This window comes from Limulus polyphemus, unplaced genomic scaffold (assembly GCF_000517525.1).
Source record: "Limulus polyphemus unplaced genomic scaffold, Limulus_polyphemus-2.1.2 Scaffold3618, whole genome shotgun sequence".
Taxonomy (NCBI): domain Eukaryota; kingdom Metazoa; phylum Arthropoda; class Merostomata; order Xiphosura; family Limulidae; genus Limulus; species Limulus polyphemus.
The window spans coordinates 42,762-58,901 of NW_013669228.1; the positions used below are offsets into that span (position 1 = coordinate 42,762).

At 30.9% G+C, this 16,140-nt stretch overlaps 1 protein-coding gene across 2 annotated transcripts in view; it reads right to left on the minus strand.

The window, feature by feature from the left end:
* Positions 1 to 16,140, minus strand: part of LOC106469697 (EH domain-binding protein 1-like) — an 86,559-nt gene that overhangs the window by 5,012 nt on the left and 65,407 nt on the right. For both annotated transcript variants that reach the window (XM_013930208.2, XM_022398275.1), the window contains 8 exons: positions 14,459 to 14,744; positions 12,038 to 13,018; positions 11,374 to 11,490; positions 6,752 to 6,992; positions 4,263 to 4,304; positions 3,260 to 3,363; positions 2,408 to 2,540; positions 1,814 to 1,854 (listed from right to left, as the gene is read on the minus strand). In XM_013930208.2, coding sequence (XP_013785662.1) covers positions 1,814 to 1,854; positions 2,408 to 2,540; positions 3,260 to 3,363; positions 4,263 to 4,304; positions 6,752 to 6,992; positions 11,374 to 11,490; positions 12,038 to 13,018; positions 14,459 to 14,744 — 1,945 coding nt within the window. The remainder of the gene's footprint in view (positions 1 to 1,813; positions 1,855 to 2,407; positions 2,541 to 3,259; positions 3,364 to 4,262; positions 4,305 to 6,751; positions 6,993 to 11,373; positions 11,491 to 12,037; positions 13,019 to 14,458; positions 14,745 to 16,140) is intronic.

A 16,140-nucleotide genomic window follows, 5' to 3' on the forward strand; every position in this document is an offset into this window, starting at 1 on the left:
AGCACTTATGGTTGTTTCTTACCTAAATATGTTACAGTTAGAGATACAGTTTAGGTTGTATTTAGGTCTTACTATTATATTTTAGTTAATTATGTATTATTTATGTTTTAAAATGAATAATTAAAAGGTTTAAACATTTTTAAATATACATCATAATTTGTGTCTGTTCTCAGGTCTTATGATTTTACGAGCTGAACAAAAATTTTGCCAAAGGGTTGCACATGTCTACCAAAGAAACTGTAAAATGCTCCAAGGGCACCGTTGACTTGTGTTGAGATGAATAATAAGTGGTAAAGGACAAGAACAGAAAATAAAATATTAAAAATTAACTACGTGTGAAAAGAAAAAGACCCAAAATTATGAATATTGGCAAAACAATATCTTTAAAGATATTATACAAAAAATCAAAAGGTATGTTTTTTTTATTTCCTAATTTTAATCACTTCATTGCATTGTACGTTGATGATAATAGCTAGAGTTAGTGATATGGTAAAGAAAATGAAAAATATAATATAAACATTTACCTTAAAAAACTTTTGATATCTTTTTAGGAGGTTCTAGAGATTATGCAAATAAAATATGAAACTGTAAGACAAAGAAAAGTATTCTTATAATTAAAATGAAAATCACCTTGCACTCGATTTGTTAATAGTTTGAAAGCAAGTAACACAACAGAAAAATAACATTATTTTAGTAAAAACACTTAATTATAAAACTTAATTATACTTATGATATTTAACAAAATCTTACCAGTTTTTGAGAGGATATTTTAAAAAATCTCAGAGCTACCGCATGTATTGTTGTACAAAAATTGCACGAGCCCATCACTAAAGGGTTAACCCTATTCATAATAATACTTTCTTAAATTCAGAAAAATCAAAATTATTATATGTCAACTTTTGAAATTTAGTGTTGACCCTCACATTAAAAAAACCTTCATGTGTGTGTGTATGTATATGTATAAATGTAGCTATTGTGGGGATATCTGTATGGAATTTTGCTTCTCACCAAACCCCTGTTGGGGGAACTCTCCCCCAAATCCCTGTGCATACATCTAAAATACCTCAAGTGTCCCTGTAGTTAACAAAAAGAAAAAAGCATCAATTAAAAAAACTACATATACAATTATATGTATTGTATCATAATAACAAGTGTTACAATATACAAAACTCAAATACTGAATAAAATCCAAGTACAATATATAAAATGAGTTACTTATATGAATGTTATTTGAACAAGTATTATATCGATTTAAAGAATTGGTCACTTCAAGATATTTAATTTGTACCTTAAAATGAAATTAATGTTTCGGTAATTAATAGTTTTATTTCTTGGGATGTGAAATCATATACAATACTTATTGCTTCACTGCCACTTATCTGTCCAGTCAATCACTCGGTCTATAACAGTTTACCTTATTCTCACTTTCGGTATGTATGTATGTATTTCTATATATATATATATGTATAACCCAATATATCAACCCAGAAATTTGTTTGTTTGTTTTAGAATAACTGCACAAAACTTCATAAAGATTATTTAAACACAGACATCCCTAATTTTAAAAGGACAGACCAGAGGGAGGGCAGCAAGTCAATATTATACACCATCAGTTGTTGGTATACTCTAATCAAGTAGTTGGACTTGACCGACAGTCTTATTTTACAGTAGCAGGCCAAGAAGAATGAACCGTCGGATTCCTGTCCAGGCAAGCTGACACACTCGGCCCAAACCCAAGAATAATCTATCAACACTAATTGTTATGTTCTACTATCTATTCCTTATCATTTCCACAGGAAAATGTTCAATATACCTTTGAATCCAGAGAAAGCTTAGATGAAAACTGCAATTTTTCTGAAAATAAATACAAATTAGAAACTTTTAGCTAAAATGAACATATCAAATACTTTTCTATAAATTTTGTATTTAGTTTTATAGATGTTGCTTATTATGTAATTAAAGTATAAGAACAACCTGTGCTACAATTATTAGGTGTTTAATTAAAAACTAAGTATTAGTAGTGTCATCTCTATCAGGTGATTAATTAATAACTAAGTATTAGTTGTGTCATCTCTATCAGGTTTAATTACGAACTAATAATTAGTTGTGTCATCTCTATCAGGTGTTTAATTAAAAAACTAAGTATTAGATGTGCTAAAAACTAAGTATTAGGTGTGTCATCTCTATCAGGTTTAATTACGAACTAATAATTAGTTGTGTCATCTCTTTCAGGTGTTTAATTAAAAACTAAGTATTAGTTGTATCACCTATAACTAACAGTTGTATAACTAAGAGCTAAGTATTAGCTGTATCTCCTCTAACTAATGGTCATACAACTAGGAGTTATGTGTCAGCTGTGAAACTTGTACTAAGTGTGTAACTAAAAGCTGAGAAGCATTAAAGTTACCTGTATCAGGAGAAAGTCGTTTTGTAACTGAAATTCCTGTTGGACAGATCTCATTGTGTTTGACTTTATTAAGTGGTGATGTTACAATGTTAAGGTTCTGCCATTTGTTTACTGGTGGGAAATTTCCATTCATCTAAAACAAAATAATTATTGTTAGTATTTCTGTACGACATACACAGTTACACATACAAAGCTCTGTACATACACTTATGATCATTAAGTACACAGATACCATGTTATTAGTTTAACAATCAGCAAATTTCAACATCACTTCTCTCTTTTGTGTCATCTGATTTTCCATTCAACAGGAGGTTAAGACAATTAACAGTCTGTCTTATTTCATATGATTTTCACTGATTGTTAGGTTAACACAGATATTTCACCATGAGTTTCATTATTCTGCAGGTTAAGTCAATTAACTATTTGTATTACCACTTTCACTCTTTGATTTAAACAACCAGCTGTTTGTCTTACCTCATCATGACTTTCACAATTTGTTAGGTTTAAACACCTAGCTGTTTGTCTTACCTTATCATGACTTTCACAATTTGTTAGGTTTAAACACCTAGCTGTTTATATTATCTCGTCATGACTTTCACAATTTGTTAGGTTTAAACACCTAGCTGTTTGTAACAAACAGCTAGGTGTTTAAACCTACAAAAGTGTGAAAGTCATGATAAGTCAAGACAAACAGATAGGTGTTTAAACCTAACAAAGGGTGAAAGTCATGGTGAGGTAATACAAACAGCTAGGTGTTTAAACCTAACAAATTGTGAAAGTCATGATGAGGTAAGACAAACAGCTAGGTGTTTAAACCTAACAAATTGTGAAAGTCATGATGAGGTAACTTACCTCATCATGGCTTTCAGTTAACCCTGTAATCAAGGTTTTGTCTAGACTCCCTTGTCTGGGTAGATCAATTTTTGGATTATTTTTCAATGGTACCTTCCCTTCACCTGAACAAATTATTTTATTGTATTTATTTACTATAAATAAAAAGAAATATAAATATCAAATAATCTACAACAACAGAACCATTTGTTTGTTTTCAAACTCTGCAAGTGTTTATTCATTTTGTGAAATAACTAAGGAATTTTTCAAAGAAAAAGAAAATCCACTCAATCCTGTAATTGCTTATTATAACATTTAAAATAAGAGTGCCAACAATAAGTACTGATTTTTATTTTATGTTTGTTCCTACAATTTTAAAATTACATGTTTATGTTTTTAACATAAAAAGATTATTTTGTATCAAATTGTGTAACACATCGACCTTAGTACGTTACAAAAGGTAAGTACATATTTATGTACACACACAAGATAAAATACTAATAGTTAATAATGAACACCTTATTATTATAACAAGTTTTAATAATGACAACCATATACAGTTGTTGATTTACATTTTGCATTATTTGTTACAACTATATATATATGTGGTTTCAGGTTTTTAAGAAATTGTTAAGACATGGTAACAATGCAAGTATTTTTTTCTGACTAAATACTTAATGTCTGATCAGTCCAGATCATTAAAAGTGTTAGGCAAGTAATTATTTGCTTCCATCTTTCTATTTCTATTTAGTGTGGTATACATACACACTCAACCAATGAATGATTATGACATTTATACTCAACCAATGAATGATTATTACATCTACATACTCAGCCAATGAATGATCATCAGATCTAAACTCATTCACTGAATGATTATTACATTTATATACTCAACCACTGAATAATTATTACATCTATATAATTTATAAATGATTATTATATCTAAGTACTCAACCAGTGAGCAATTATTACATCAACATACTCAGCCATTTTTACTTCAATAAATCAGACAAGTGCTCACCATTTTGTTTTTTGATTTGGTAGAAGTTGAAATGACGAACCCCTAACAAAAAAAATTAATCGTGAGAAACGGATTAGAATAACATGCATGCATAAAGGTGTAAAACAAAAAGAAACTAAGCAATCTAAATGTGAAATAAAACACAACAAACTCGTGCAAAATATTAATCATGCATTGTGAGATATAACCACATCCTATAATTGAACCACTCAGCTGAAAGGAAAAACATGTCCTACTAATAATTACACATTCTCAACACACTTGTCTCATGAACAACTACATCATATTGAGGCACCAGTCTAATTGTTCTGTTTCTCACCAAAAAGGCATTTAAAAATGAAATGATACTGAAATTGCAAAACAAGTTAGTAAGTGCATATACATATCAGGCATAGATTAGTAATAAAATAATCATTAGGGGGCCAAAAATTACTATGTACATTTAATGTATATTGTAGGATACAGACAAAACCATATTCTATAACCTAGGATTGGAATGCATGTGAAGACTTTGGCAACAATCAAATCTATTCACGAAACACACAATAACTTTAAAAGAGCATGTTAAGTACTCAAAACAATTATGTTCTATTGCAGACTTTTATGACACTTGATTATACAATTAAGTAACATACAGAATAAATGTTTATTGAAATCTCAACAGTCAGTAATTAACGAGCAGTGAAGTATACAACAGTCAACATGTAAATAACAATAATTCCATTTTAACAAAGACACTGGACATCAGGTCCAAGTCAAATGGACAAACCATTTGTTGATGTATATTTAAAAGGTAAGAAAAATAAAACACATTTTCATGTCAATTTGAAACATAAGATAAATAAAACATGCCAAACTCTGTTCAAAGACAATTTGAGCTATAAAATAAACAAATGAGATGCTTATATTAAAATAACAACATGGAAAAGTAAGTTTGAAGAATAAGATGAGCTCAATGTACTGGATATAATATGTCTTTATACCAGCATTTTACAAATAAACGTGGGAGAAAAAAAAAACAATAGTTAGTTTCATAATAATCACAGAAATATCTTGGTAATATAATAACTTAAAGTTCAGTAAGCAGTTCTTAACTGTTAAAAAAAATGTTTTAATAAAATAAAGAGAAGGACAAAAAATATGAAGTATGAAATGTGGCTCGAACCAATCTGAAAGCTAGGAGGAATCTTTGACTGTTACTGCCTGAAGTGAACCTGTATCTTTATTATTTAAGTTAAAATTCCTACTTGTTTAGGCTAGGCAACATCAAACACTTTTCTTGAGTTATTTACATAATGGAACAATCATTTGGTTGAAACAACATCAAATAATTTTCATGTGTTATTAACATAACAAAATAATCGTTTATTTCAAACAATCTCAAACACTTTTTTGTTATTTCTCTAAAGGATACTTGTTTAGTTAAAGGAACATTAAACACTTTTTTTGTCATTTCTGTAAAGGGTACTTGTTTAGTTAAAGGAAAATTAAACACTTTTTTTGTCATTTTTGTAAAGGATACTAGTTTAATTAGAGAAACATTAAACACTTTTTTTGTCATTTTTGTAAAGGATACTTGTTTAGTTAAAGAAACATTAAACACTTTTTTTGTCATTTCTGTAAAGGATACTTGTTTAGTTAAAGGAACATTAAACACTTTTTTGTCATTTCTGTAAAGGATACTTGTTTAATTAAAGGAACATTATATGCTTTTTGTCATTTCTGTAAAGGATACTTGTTTAGTTAGAGGAACATTAAACACTTTTTTCTGTTATTTCTGTAATGGATACATGTTTAGTTAAAGGAAAACTTAAACTTTTTTTGTCATTTCTGTAAAGGATACTTGTTTAATTAAAGGAACATTAAACACTTTTTGTCATTTCTGTAAAGGATACTTGTTTAATTAAAGGAACATTATATGCTTTTTGTCATTACTGTAAAGGATACTTGTTTAGTTAAAGGAACATTATATGCTTTTTGTCATTATTGTAAAGAATACTTGTTTAGTTAAAGGAACATTAAATACTTTTTTTGTCTTTTCTGTAAAGGATACTTCAGTTAAAGGAACATTAAATACTTTTTTTGTCATTTCTGTAAAGGATACTTGTTTAATTAAAGGAACATTATATGCTTTTTGTCATTTCTGTAAAGGATACTTGTTTAGTTAGAGGAACATTAAACACTTTTTTCTGTTATTTCTGTAATGGATACATGTTTAGTTAAAGGAACATTAAACACTTTTTTGTTACTTCTGTAAAGGATGCTTGTTTAGTTAAAGGAACATTAAACACTTTTTTGTTACTTCTGTAAAGGATGCTTGTTTAGTTAAAGGAACATTAAACACTTTTGCAATCAAACTATAGCAGTAATAGTTATTCCAACAGTACCCTCTAATGATAATAATTGAGGATTTCATGTGAACATAAAGACCAAGAGAAATAACAATATCAGACTTTTCCATGACAAAACAGAGAAAACCAAAATCATACTTGATTCAGGTTTTCCTGCAGCAGTGGTATTTTCTACAACACATGCAGGAGTATTCTGGGTATTGATATTGTTGTTAATAACAATGTCAGTATTGCTGCTAGCAACTGTGTTGTTGTGGTTCCCAGACAACCAAGAGGAACTTGGGAAACTATCCAAGGTTGGCTTGTTAAGTCCCTGTCTGGCTTCAGCTATGAGTCTTCTAGCACGCTCTCTCAGCTGTTTCTGTCTTTCACTTTCTTGCTACAAAGTCAAACAATAAGTTTCTTTCAAACTGAAACTGATAACAGTTAAAGAGCAAACCATGGTTTTAGTTGATACTTGTTAAGCTTTTTTGTTTTCAATATTAATTACTGACAAAAAGTTAGAATTTACCTAGCTGACAGATATTAAAATTGTCTAAAAATATAAAACCACACAAAATCAAACATACCATCTAATGACTAACACAAGGTCTGTCAGTATAAAACATGCCCGTGTGATATTACTATAACATCTAATAACACAGCCAAATACTAGACATAGCCTCTATAACTCCACTAACAAATTTATCTGTTTTCTAGTAACTTAACCTGACAGAAGTATATGGTTCTCTTCTACCTACCACTTTTAATCAATGTAGGGCTAACAAATGTCAGGAGAAAATTACTAGAACCATGTTGTTTTAATGCTTGTCATTTGTTGCTGGGCTGGTCAAGTTAAGATGGTCAGTAACAATCATTAACGTCTATAACATAGATTCAATGATTTAGAAATAATACAACACTGAATCTGTGAGAATTGTTCCTGGACTGTTACTACGATATAATATAGAACAGTGTTACTTGTGGTATGTAATGATTTATCTAATTAAAACATATTTATGGTACACCTGCTGCATGTCAATGTCACAAGCTATACATTCTACAGGTATGACAGAAGTAGAGGTAAAACATCACGTTAATATTAACATCCGAACAAAGCAAACTATCTATATACACTTTGTAAAGAGCATAGCTGATTACATATTATGTTCAAACTATATGTTTTATAATGATAATGATTAAAATGTATTGATTCATCAGTTGATTACCTCGCTGTTAATGAAATTTTTGGACTAAACCCAATAATATCTAACAAGGTTCGGACAACCTAGGAGACTTAGGTTAGTTCTAAATCCATGTACTAAGATAAAAATGCAAAATAATCATTATAATATAACGATAAACATAAAATTAAGTTAGAAATAATAAAAATATTAAATATTCTAACTAACAATGCATGTGTCTACACTGTGGTAAATGTTATAGCTCGCCTGGCCAGCTTGGTAATTTAGGTTCATTCTAAATCCATAAATTAAGCTAACAGTGTAAAATAATCTTTATGATAAAATAATAAAAACGAATAAGTAAAAACAATATTACATATTCTAACAAACAATGTGTGTGTGTGTCTGCACTGTGTTAAAATGATCATCTGTTTAGGCTGATGTCCAAGTATGAACTACCGTACCATGGTAAAAGTTATATTTGGTTCGCAGCTTCATAGATCCATAAACTATGAAAAGAATGTGAAATAGTCTTTATGATAATAGAAACTAATAATAATAACCATACAAATTAAAACTAGTTAAAATTAATATAATAAACAATACTGCTAATGAAAGAAACCTTAATGAAATGACAGAGTATAACAAACTTACTATTGCTGCTAGAAAATAATTAATACTCACTACCCCTAAAATACACTAAGAATGAGAGAGTTAGCCCACTATAAGAACAGTGTCTTGCATAACTGTTGGTGATTCCATTATAAAATGACTGAATGAGGTTACACCCTTCAGGTATCAAAGGATCAGCTAGTTGTGAAAATGTTATTGCCCACTTCTACTTGTAACTTGCATGTAACAATAACATGGAATGATCCAGAACAACTGGCAACTAGAGTGAAAGGAAATTAGCCAACTTCTTTCGACAACCCGCCATCATTAAAACTATATAAGTCTGGAACCATACACATGTTAACATTTTTAAAAAACTCTGAACTTTACGAGTTCAGAGTCCTAAATAACTGTATGTAAGAAATATTATTACTATTCACACAAAGATTACAGAAAGTTCATGTTAAAAATAAGATAAAATTTTGAATAGGAATCAACAAAATGGTGAATACTATAAGGTAATTACAGAAACTAATATAACTAAACAAATGATGTAATGTTATACTATAGTAAAAACTTAAAAGTAATGTGAGGTAAAACTAATGGTGGTCACAATATTATAGTGGTTCTTTATTATTGAAATAATCAGTTAAAAATTAATGTGTAAACATGATACTATAGAAGAGAGTGTGACATTCAGTAACACTACCAGCAACAAAATTATTAAATTTCCTGAAAACTGAACAAATCTGTATTGCAAAAGGCTTGATGAGAATCCTAGTTTGAGAAACATTTGAATGAGTTTATTGACTCTGTCAATGAAACCTGGTAATGTTGAACAAACTTGAACTTACCTAATAAGCTGTGATTAGTAACATAACATAGCTTTTTTGAAATATTTAACTTCGAGACTTGGTATTTTATAGCTTCAAACATAAAGGTCCACTTTATTGAAAAGTTATTTATAATAAGTGATAGAGATTTTTACCTAAGTAAGTTCTGATGGATATATTAGTTTGGCAATGTCAAGAAAAAATTGACAGTTAGGTACAAGGGACGTTATCAATGTATTTACAACTAATGTACAAAGTTTCATTATAGTATTTTTTCTAAAGTTTTTAATGTATGCAAATCAAAGTTGGAATAGATATAAATCTGAAACTTGGGGCTAATATATATCCCCCATGTATCCCTTGAATTTTGGGGCTAAAGTATATCCCCTATGTATCCCTTGAATTTTTGTGGCTAACCTGTGTATATCCCCTATGCATCCCTTGAATGTATTGGAAGATATGTTGGCCAAACTGTTAAAATGTGTTGCCAAGTGAAAAATACATAACTTGTAAGAATCCATTTACTATGAAACAATTGTAATTGTTATAAGTAACATTATCATAGAAACAATGCACCGATTTACCAGATTTATTAATCGAATTTGTAACTGTAGATGAAAAATATTTTTTAATTTTATCAATAGGAGGACCAGTGTAAAAATTACAAAAGTCAAAACTTCTATTATTTTAGCCTGAAAGCCTTTAATTTTTTTTTAAACTCAATGGAGCTACCATTTACAATGAGCAGATTAAAACCGAGACTTTCTTTGGTAATATTAAAACATTTGTTTAAATGCTCTTTAAATTTAATGTATTTCAGACCATTACCAATCAGAATTAACAAATCTTTAGTCGTAGGTATTCTATTTCCACCAGTAAACCTGTATTTGTATGTTATTTTACGTAGTTTGAGATTCTAAAATAATTTAGGTATAACATCATTTGATTTTATGGATATGAAACCAAAGTTGATAAAACTTTATAGTGCTTCTGTTTGATACTGACATGGTTATATACCTTGTTACCTGAAGGCTTAAATATTTTTAATTGAACTTTAATTCATTGCATAAGGTTGTAATACAAAATGATTTTACAAGTGAAAACAAAGTTGTTATGTGCATTGTTGGTGTGCGTTATGATGTATCTACTACTTATGGAATCTAAATACTCGGTAATTTCTTTTTTATTCCAAATTTGTTCAATATTGTTAATATTTTTAACTTCTTTAAATATTTTATTCATTTATGGATTAGGTCTAACTTTATTCAATCATTCCTTAAATAAGGTTACTTTTAAGTTCTATTTTTGACACTATTTGTGTAATGCTTTATTGAGAAATTCCCAAAAGTTAGGACCTTTTACTATTAAATGTTGCATCATTACTTACCATTGAGTATGTGGTTAATAGGAGAATAAATCTGAGGTTATGAATTACATTTTCAGAGAGAGGATAAAATGTCATGTAATTCCTCATTGGTTATGTTATCTAAAACATTATTATAATTAAATATTCTACGACCAATAACCCTCCTGCAGGAATAGCTAAAAGTAGGGTATTTAATTTTACATGTTAGATAATAACTATCGTATAGAAGTGTCCCTAACTATAGATTCCAATTTAACTTCTGTCAATAAACAAAACTATAAAATAAATATTTTCTTTATGTTCATCAGCTGTTGCTGTTTTAGGTGTAACTGAAGACAATTAGCAAGTAACAACTAGTTTACACCAAACTTGTAAATTAAGTATAAACCTCTGAGGTGCTCATCAAATTCTTAAGGTAAGTATACACCTTTGAGACGCTCATCAAACTTTTAAAGTAAGTATAAACCTATGACACCTTTATTATAATAAACACCTAGGAAGTCTATTAGTAAACTATCTTATGCTTTAACCATGAGTTTACATACATGACTACTGATGCATAATCTTTTGAAAATAACATGGATTATTTAAAAATTGCTAACCTAGATAAAAGTTTCTTTGATTTTTAACTCTGTCAATAAGCCTAAAGATGTAAACTGTAACCAATGCTTTCATCCAGTCGTCTTCTTCTTGTGTGTAAACTTTTAAATCCTAACATTATATGAATTTTATGTGATGATCCTCAAAACTATTTCTTGGAGAGCTAGCAAAATTAAAATTCCTTACTTCACCGAGCTGATGTGATGGTTTCTTAAAAGCTGCTTTAGTGGCTGCTTCTCGTCTTGCTTGCTCAAGCAACTGTCGGGCACGCTCTTTTAGCTCTTCCTGTCTTGACAGGTGACGCTAGACAAATATAGGAAATAACCGTGAAGGTGCTAGTAAAAGAAAAATAACAGCAATGGCATAGGGGGGGAGGCCCCTTTTAGTCTGTCCCACTAAAAATGTATCAATATTAGGAAAATTACTCTTAAAAAAAGCAGGAAACCCCATAAAATTTAATCCAGAACCCAAGAGCTTCTAGAGACCTAAGGCAAGCCTTGAGTGCCATAATGGGTGCACCTGTGGCTCACATTCCCTTGCTCCGCTCAGTGAAATAAACCTTGCCCCTCCCCACTTTTTATTTGCCTCCAATACCTCTGAACAGTTTTTATAAACTCCATGGAAAAAAATAATTAAAAAGTATCAATTTTGTAACCACTATGTAAATAAATCACAAAGTAAATTATTTAATAATTATGCCTGTAATTAAGTAACTGTTTCATGGTTGCCATAAACAAGATTTGTTCTATAATCAGTATAAAAATTTAACAATATTTAATTCTTCTATTGTCACTAAAACATAAATTAAAACTTATGAAATGATGCAAGTGATAATAAAGTTGACACATACGTGTACCACAGGCTGATCGTTTACAAGTGACTGAGCCCTATTCAACTTTGTTGGTGACAAATCTAACAAACCAGGAACTTCATCTGTGGACACATCTTCCTCCAGAGATGATGATCTCTCTACAGGTGGTTCAGAGGCACTTTTCTCAATATGAGAATAACAGGACGGCTCTAAAGTGGAATTTTTTACCATCTGTGGTCTTCTGACAGATTCTTGAGATACTGAAACATAGTCAAAAGCTTGCATTTCTATGGAACCTGATGAAGTGACAACAGCTGTATGAGCATCTTCAATAGATACTGGTAGGGCAGACACTTGACTCTGAGCTGCTAGTTCCTCCTCCTCCTCTCCATCAGAATCAAAAGGGTTCATTAACTGTTTGCGAGTCATCAACTTGGGTTTCTCATTAGGAGGAGTCACGCTTTGCTCCTGAGTGATGGACTGAGAACTTTCTTTATCAAAGTTCTTGTGAAGATTTAAGATATCATTGTTGTTCTTAAACTTGGCTGAGCCAAACTCTTCTTCCTCATCTTTGGATTTTGTGTCTAGCTGTGAAGGAGACTCAACAGACACTGGTGGAAGTACTTCCGACTCTATTTTCTGGATAATTTGACTAGAATTAACTTTTATGGGCTCAACTTGGTGGTGTGTTGTGAAAGTCTGTTTGGACGTTGCAACACTAGGGTCTGTTGTTGCATTGTGGTGATTAGACAGCTCTTTCTCAGAAGAGTCTGGAAAGGATAAAGCAGCCAATGGGAGTGAAGTTAAGCTGTCCTCATCACTGTCAGGCTCTCGAACTGTATAAGTGGAGTCAGTAGCTGTTTGACCTATATGCTGAACTTTAACTTCGAGCCCAGTGAAATGTGCACGAAGTTGGTAAAGATAGGTCATTACTGCAAGTTTGTCTGGAACGGTTAATATCACCATATCTGAGGGTTCAATAAGCCTAGGAATACCCAAGCTAAAAGCAGCATCAAATGCCTTGAAATAAATAAAAAAACACATTTTAATCAACCACATGCACTACTTTTTATGGAAATTATTTTACAAATCAGAAAATAAAATTTCCAATATTAGTGGAAAAGAAATATGTAATTGAAAAAAAGTTATAAATCTTCCAAGGTAACAAGTATTGTATTCAATATTAGAAAGATATTATTATTATTAAACTATACATATATATATTTGTATAATGTATAAAAACTTCGACAATTGTAAATCTGTTTATGATATCTTACATTTAATAACACATCTAACTTACCAATGTGTATCTGTTCCTTATATCTCTCAATTAAAATCTTTCACAAATTGCAGTCTAACTTTCAACAAAAAAAGTTATTGTTTTTCAAGATATGAATAATATTCAATTGATGTAATCAGTGATGGAAATGGGGGTACACGCTGTGTTTTCAGTTTGCATTTTTTCCCCATTGGTTAAATTTAGTGCCATTGAAGATGTTTATTAACCCTATCATCACTGGTCAAAGGCCATGTCATCTCATTTGTTGACTTACATTCAAAATATTATTGAACTATTATTTTAGTATTATACATTATTTGATTTCTTAATTTAAAAGTAAATATCATAAGAACACACCTAAATATCGGTTTTTGTGTGTCACGTGGTATGTTGAGTGCAACATTGGTGCAAATCAGATCTTTGTGATGTCCAGATACAAAGTCTACTTTCTTACGAATTAGGAACTCAAATTACCGATTTTAATTTGTCAGAATAAAAAATAAGAACCTCCTATCTTTTCTATTTGTATTTTAATCCCTATCACCCCAGTGCTTCTTCTAAGCGTGTACCTAGTTCCTAAATCCCATTTCTTTTCCTGGATATAAGCCTTACTCAAAAATATGAGTATTAGTATTACCCATTGACGTAATGTTTCAAGTTTCATTTCGAAAACATACACATTTTCTATTAATCTTAAGTTTCATTTCGAAAACGTTCACAGTAATCAGTGACGTAAAATTGGATTTTGAAAACATTCACAATGCTCACTGATTTAAAGCTTCGAAACATTTAGAATAAATGCAAAATACCCTTTTACTGTAAAGCTTCACTCGGTTAATTGCATCATTTTACAATCTCAAATTTAAATTATTCAGATAAATATTTCCGATAAAACTGTAATGGCAACGAAAGGTGGCACTGTTTCAGCAATTACAACAGGCCTCAAACAAACAAAAATAAAAACGGTTAGTTTTGAAATTGCATTCGTCACCAGGCATTGCATTCTATATTATCATGTTTTTACTTCTCATCACTCCACTCTGGTTCCATAATCAGTGTAGTATTTCCTTATAATCCTAGAGATGTGAAACAGGTCGTTACTTTCCACACTCACTAAACAATAACAAATTTGTAAGCTGTAGAAACGGCCACATCTTACCACTATCACTGCAGTAACGTACCTTTTTGCAATTTCCTTTGATGTCATGTGGCGAAAGAGAAGAAAAATCGATCAAATCAGGACGAAAATGGTGTATGACTGCACAGAATGCCATGCCATTTCTCCAAGAAGTGGTCATATTTGTAACTTTAACTCCTCGGTATGTTCTCGTTACCTCTTTACACCACGTTAACAAGTCCTCGCTAGGCCTCATTGCGGCTGGTTCGGCGATATCTGTGCCGGGACGATGCTCTAGGCTTTCAGTTATGCTTGCTGAGGGTGCGTCTTTATTGACAATCGTATCTTCTCTATAAAATGAAATAAAATTTATCAAATAATAGAATGACGACTTCGTCATTCACTTTCTGTTTCAGTTTGATAACTGATATTTCAAATATATTCATCAGTTAAACTATCTACTTTCTGATGAGAAATGGTTCAAAGATAATGCTATACATCTAGAGACATGTTGACCTGACACTGTGACACAAAAAAGGCGAATTGCGTGGAAAACAAAAAGGTTAAATATTTCCACTTTTCTGTGACAGCAAAGTGTGGTGTAGCAAATGGTCAGAAGATGGCGCTTTCCATTTAATGAAATCTATAATTCCCACAGAAGACGTATATATATTGTATGACATCAATGTTAAAAAATAAATTTAACTGATTATTTTTAGACATATACTTTTTAGCTGAAAATAAAGCTAATCCTACAATATCAAAGCTGTTACAATTAATTCATCAAGATACCGTAAAGCTATACTGTTGAAATTATGTAACAATGAACGGATAAGTATGTGAACAAATATACACGAACTGTTGTCTAAGTTAAACATTTTTCCTTTAGTTACGAGCTTTCGGTTCTCTAACGTGAACTTCCATCGAGCTACAATGTGCTAAAAACAACAAATGTGTAAGCTAGCCAGTGTTAACGTAATAATGAAATACGTGTTGCGGATTTATCAAGGCCATAAACTGAAATAATGTAAAGTCACCAGGCGAGGCAATATCGATGGCCTACTTGGATGTTAATCTTACAATCTTATCTTAGTAGCCGAAGCACCTGCTACTTTTATCTGTTATCCACTCATCTTCTGAAACGTTTAATTCTGTTGCAAGACAAACTTATCAGTCAATTTTAGTCACCTAGACCCCACTCAGATTGCTAAACGGTTTCACGACCTACAACGCTAAAATTTGGGTTTCAATATTCGCGGTGGGCAGAGCACAAGAACCCATTGTGCAGTTTAGTCGCCTAGCCGCTACTAACGAAAAATTATGACAGAAACTGTCCTTCCATCAAAACACAGTAGAAACAAAAATTCCTTGTAGGTGAAGCCTAAAATATTTAAGTATGAAGGAGTCGTTATATAATGTAAATAACTTCTTAACAACTACATCAAAACTACGTGGAAAATTTTTGAACAGTCAAGAAAACAACAACAACAAACAAAATCTTCCAGTCAGACAATATCCTAGATATAATTCTAAAGTTCACCGATATATAAGATTTATCGGCATATCTACTTTATTTCTACAAAATTAAGCCTAGATGGACTGATCTAATACTCACTGCACCTGGAGGCCTAAAAAGTACCCGTGGGAGAGAGAAGGTAAGATATATATAAAAAAAATCTTATCAAAGATGAAACACTAAGTATAGAGCCTAGTGTGCTACAGCGGTATGTCTGCGGACTTACACCG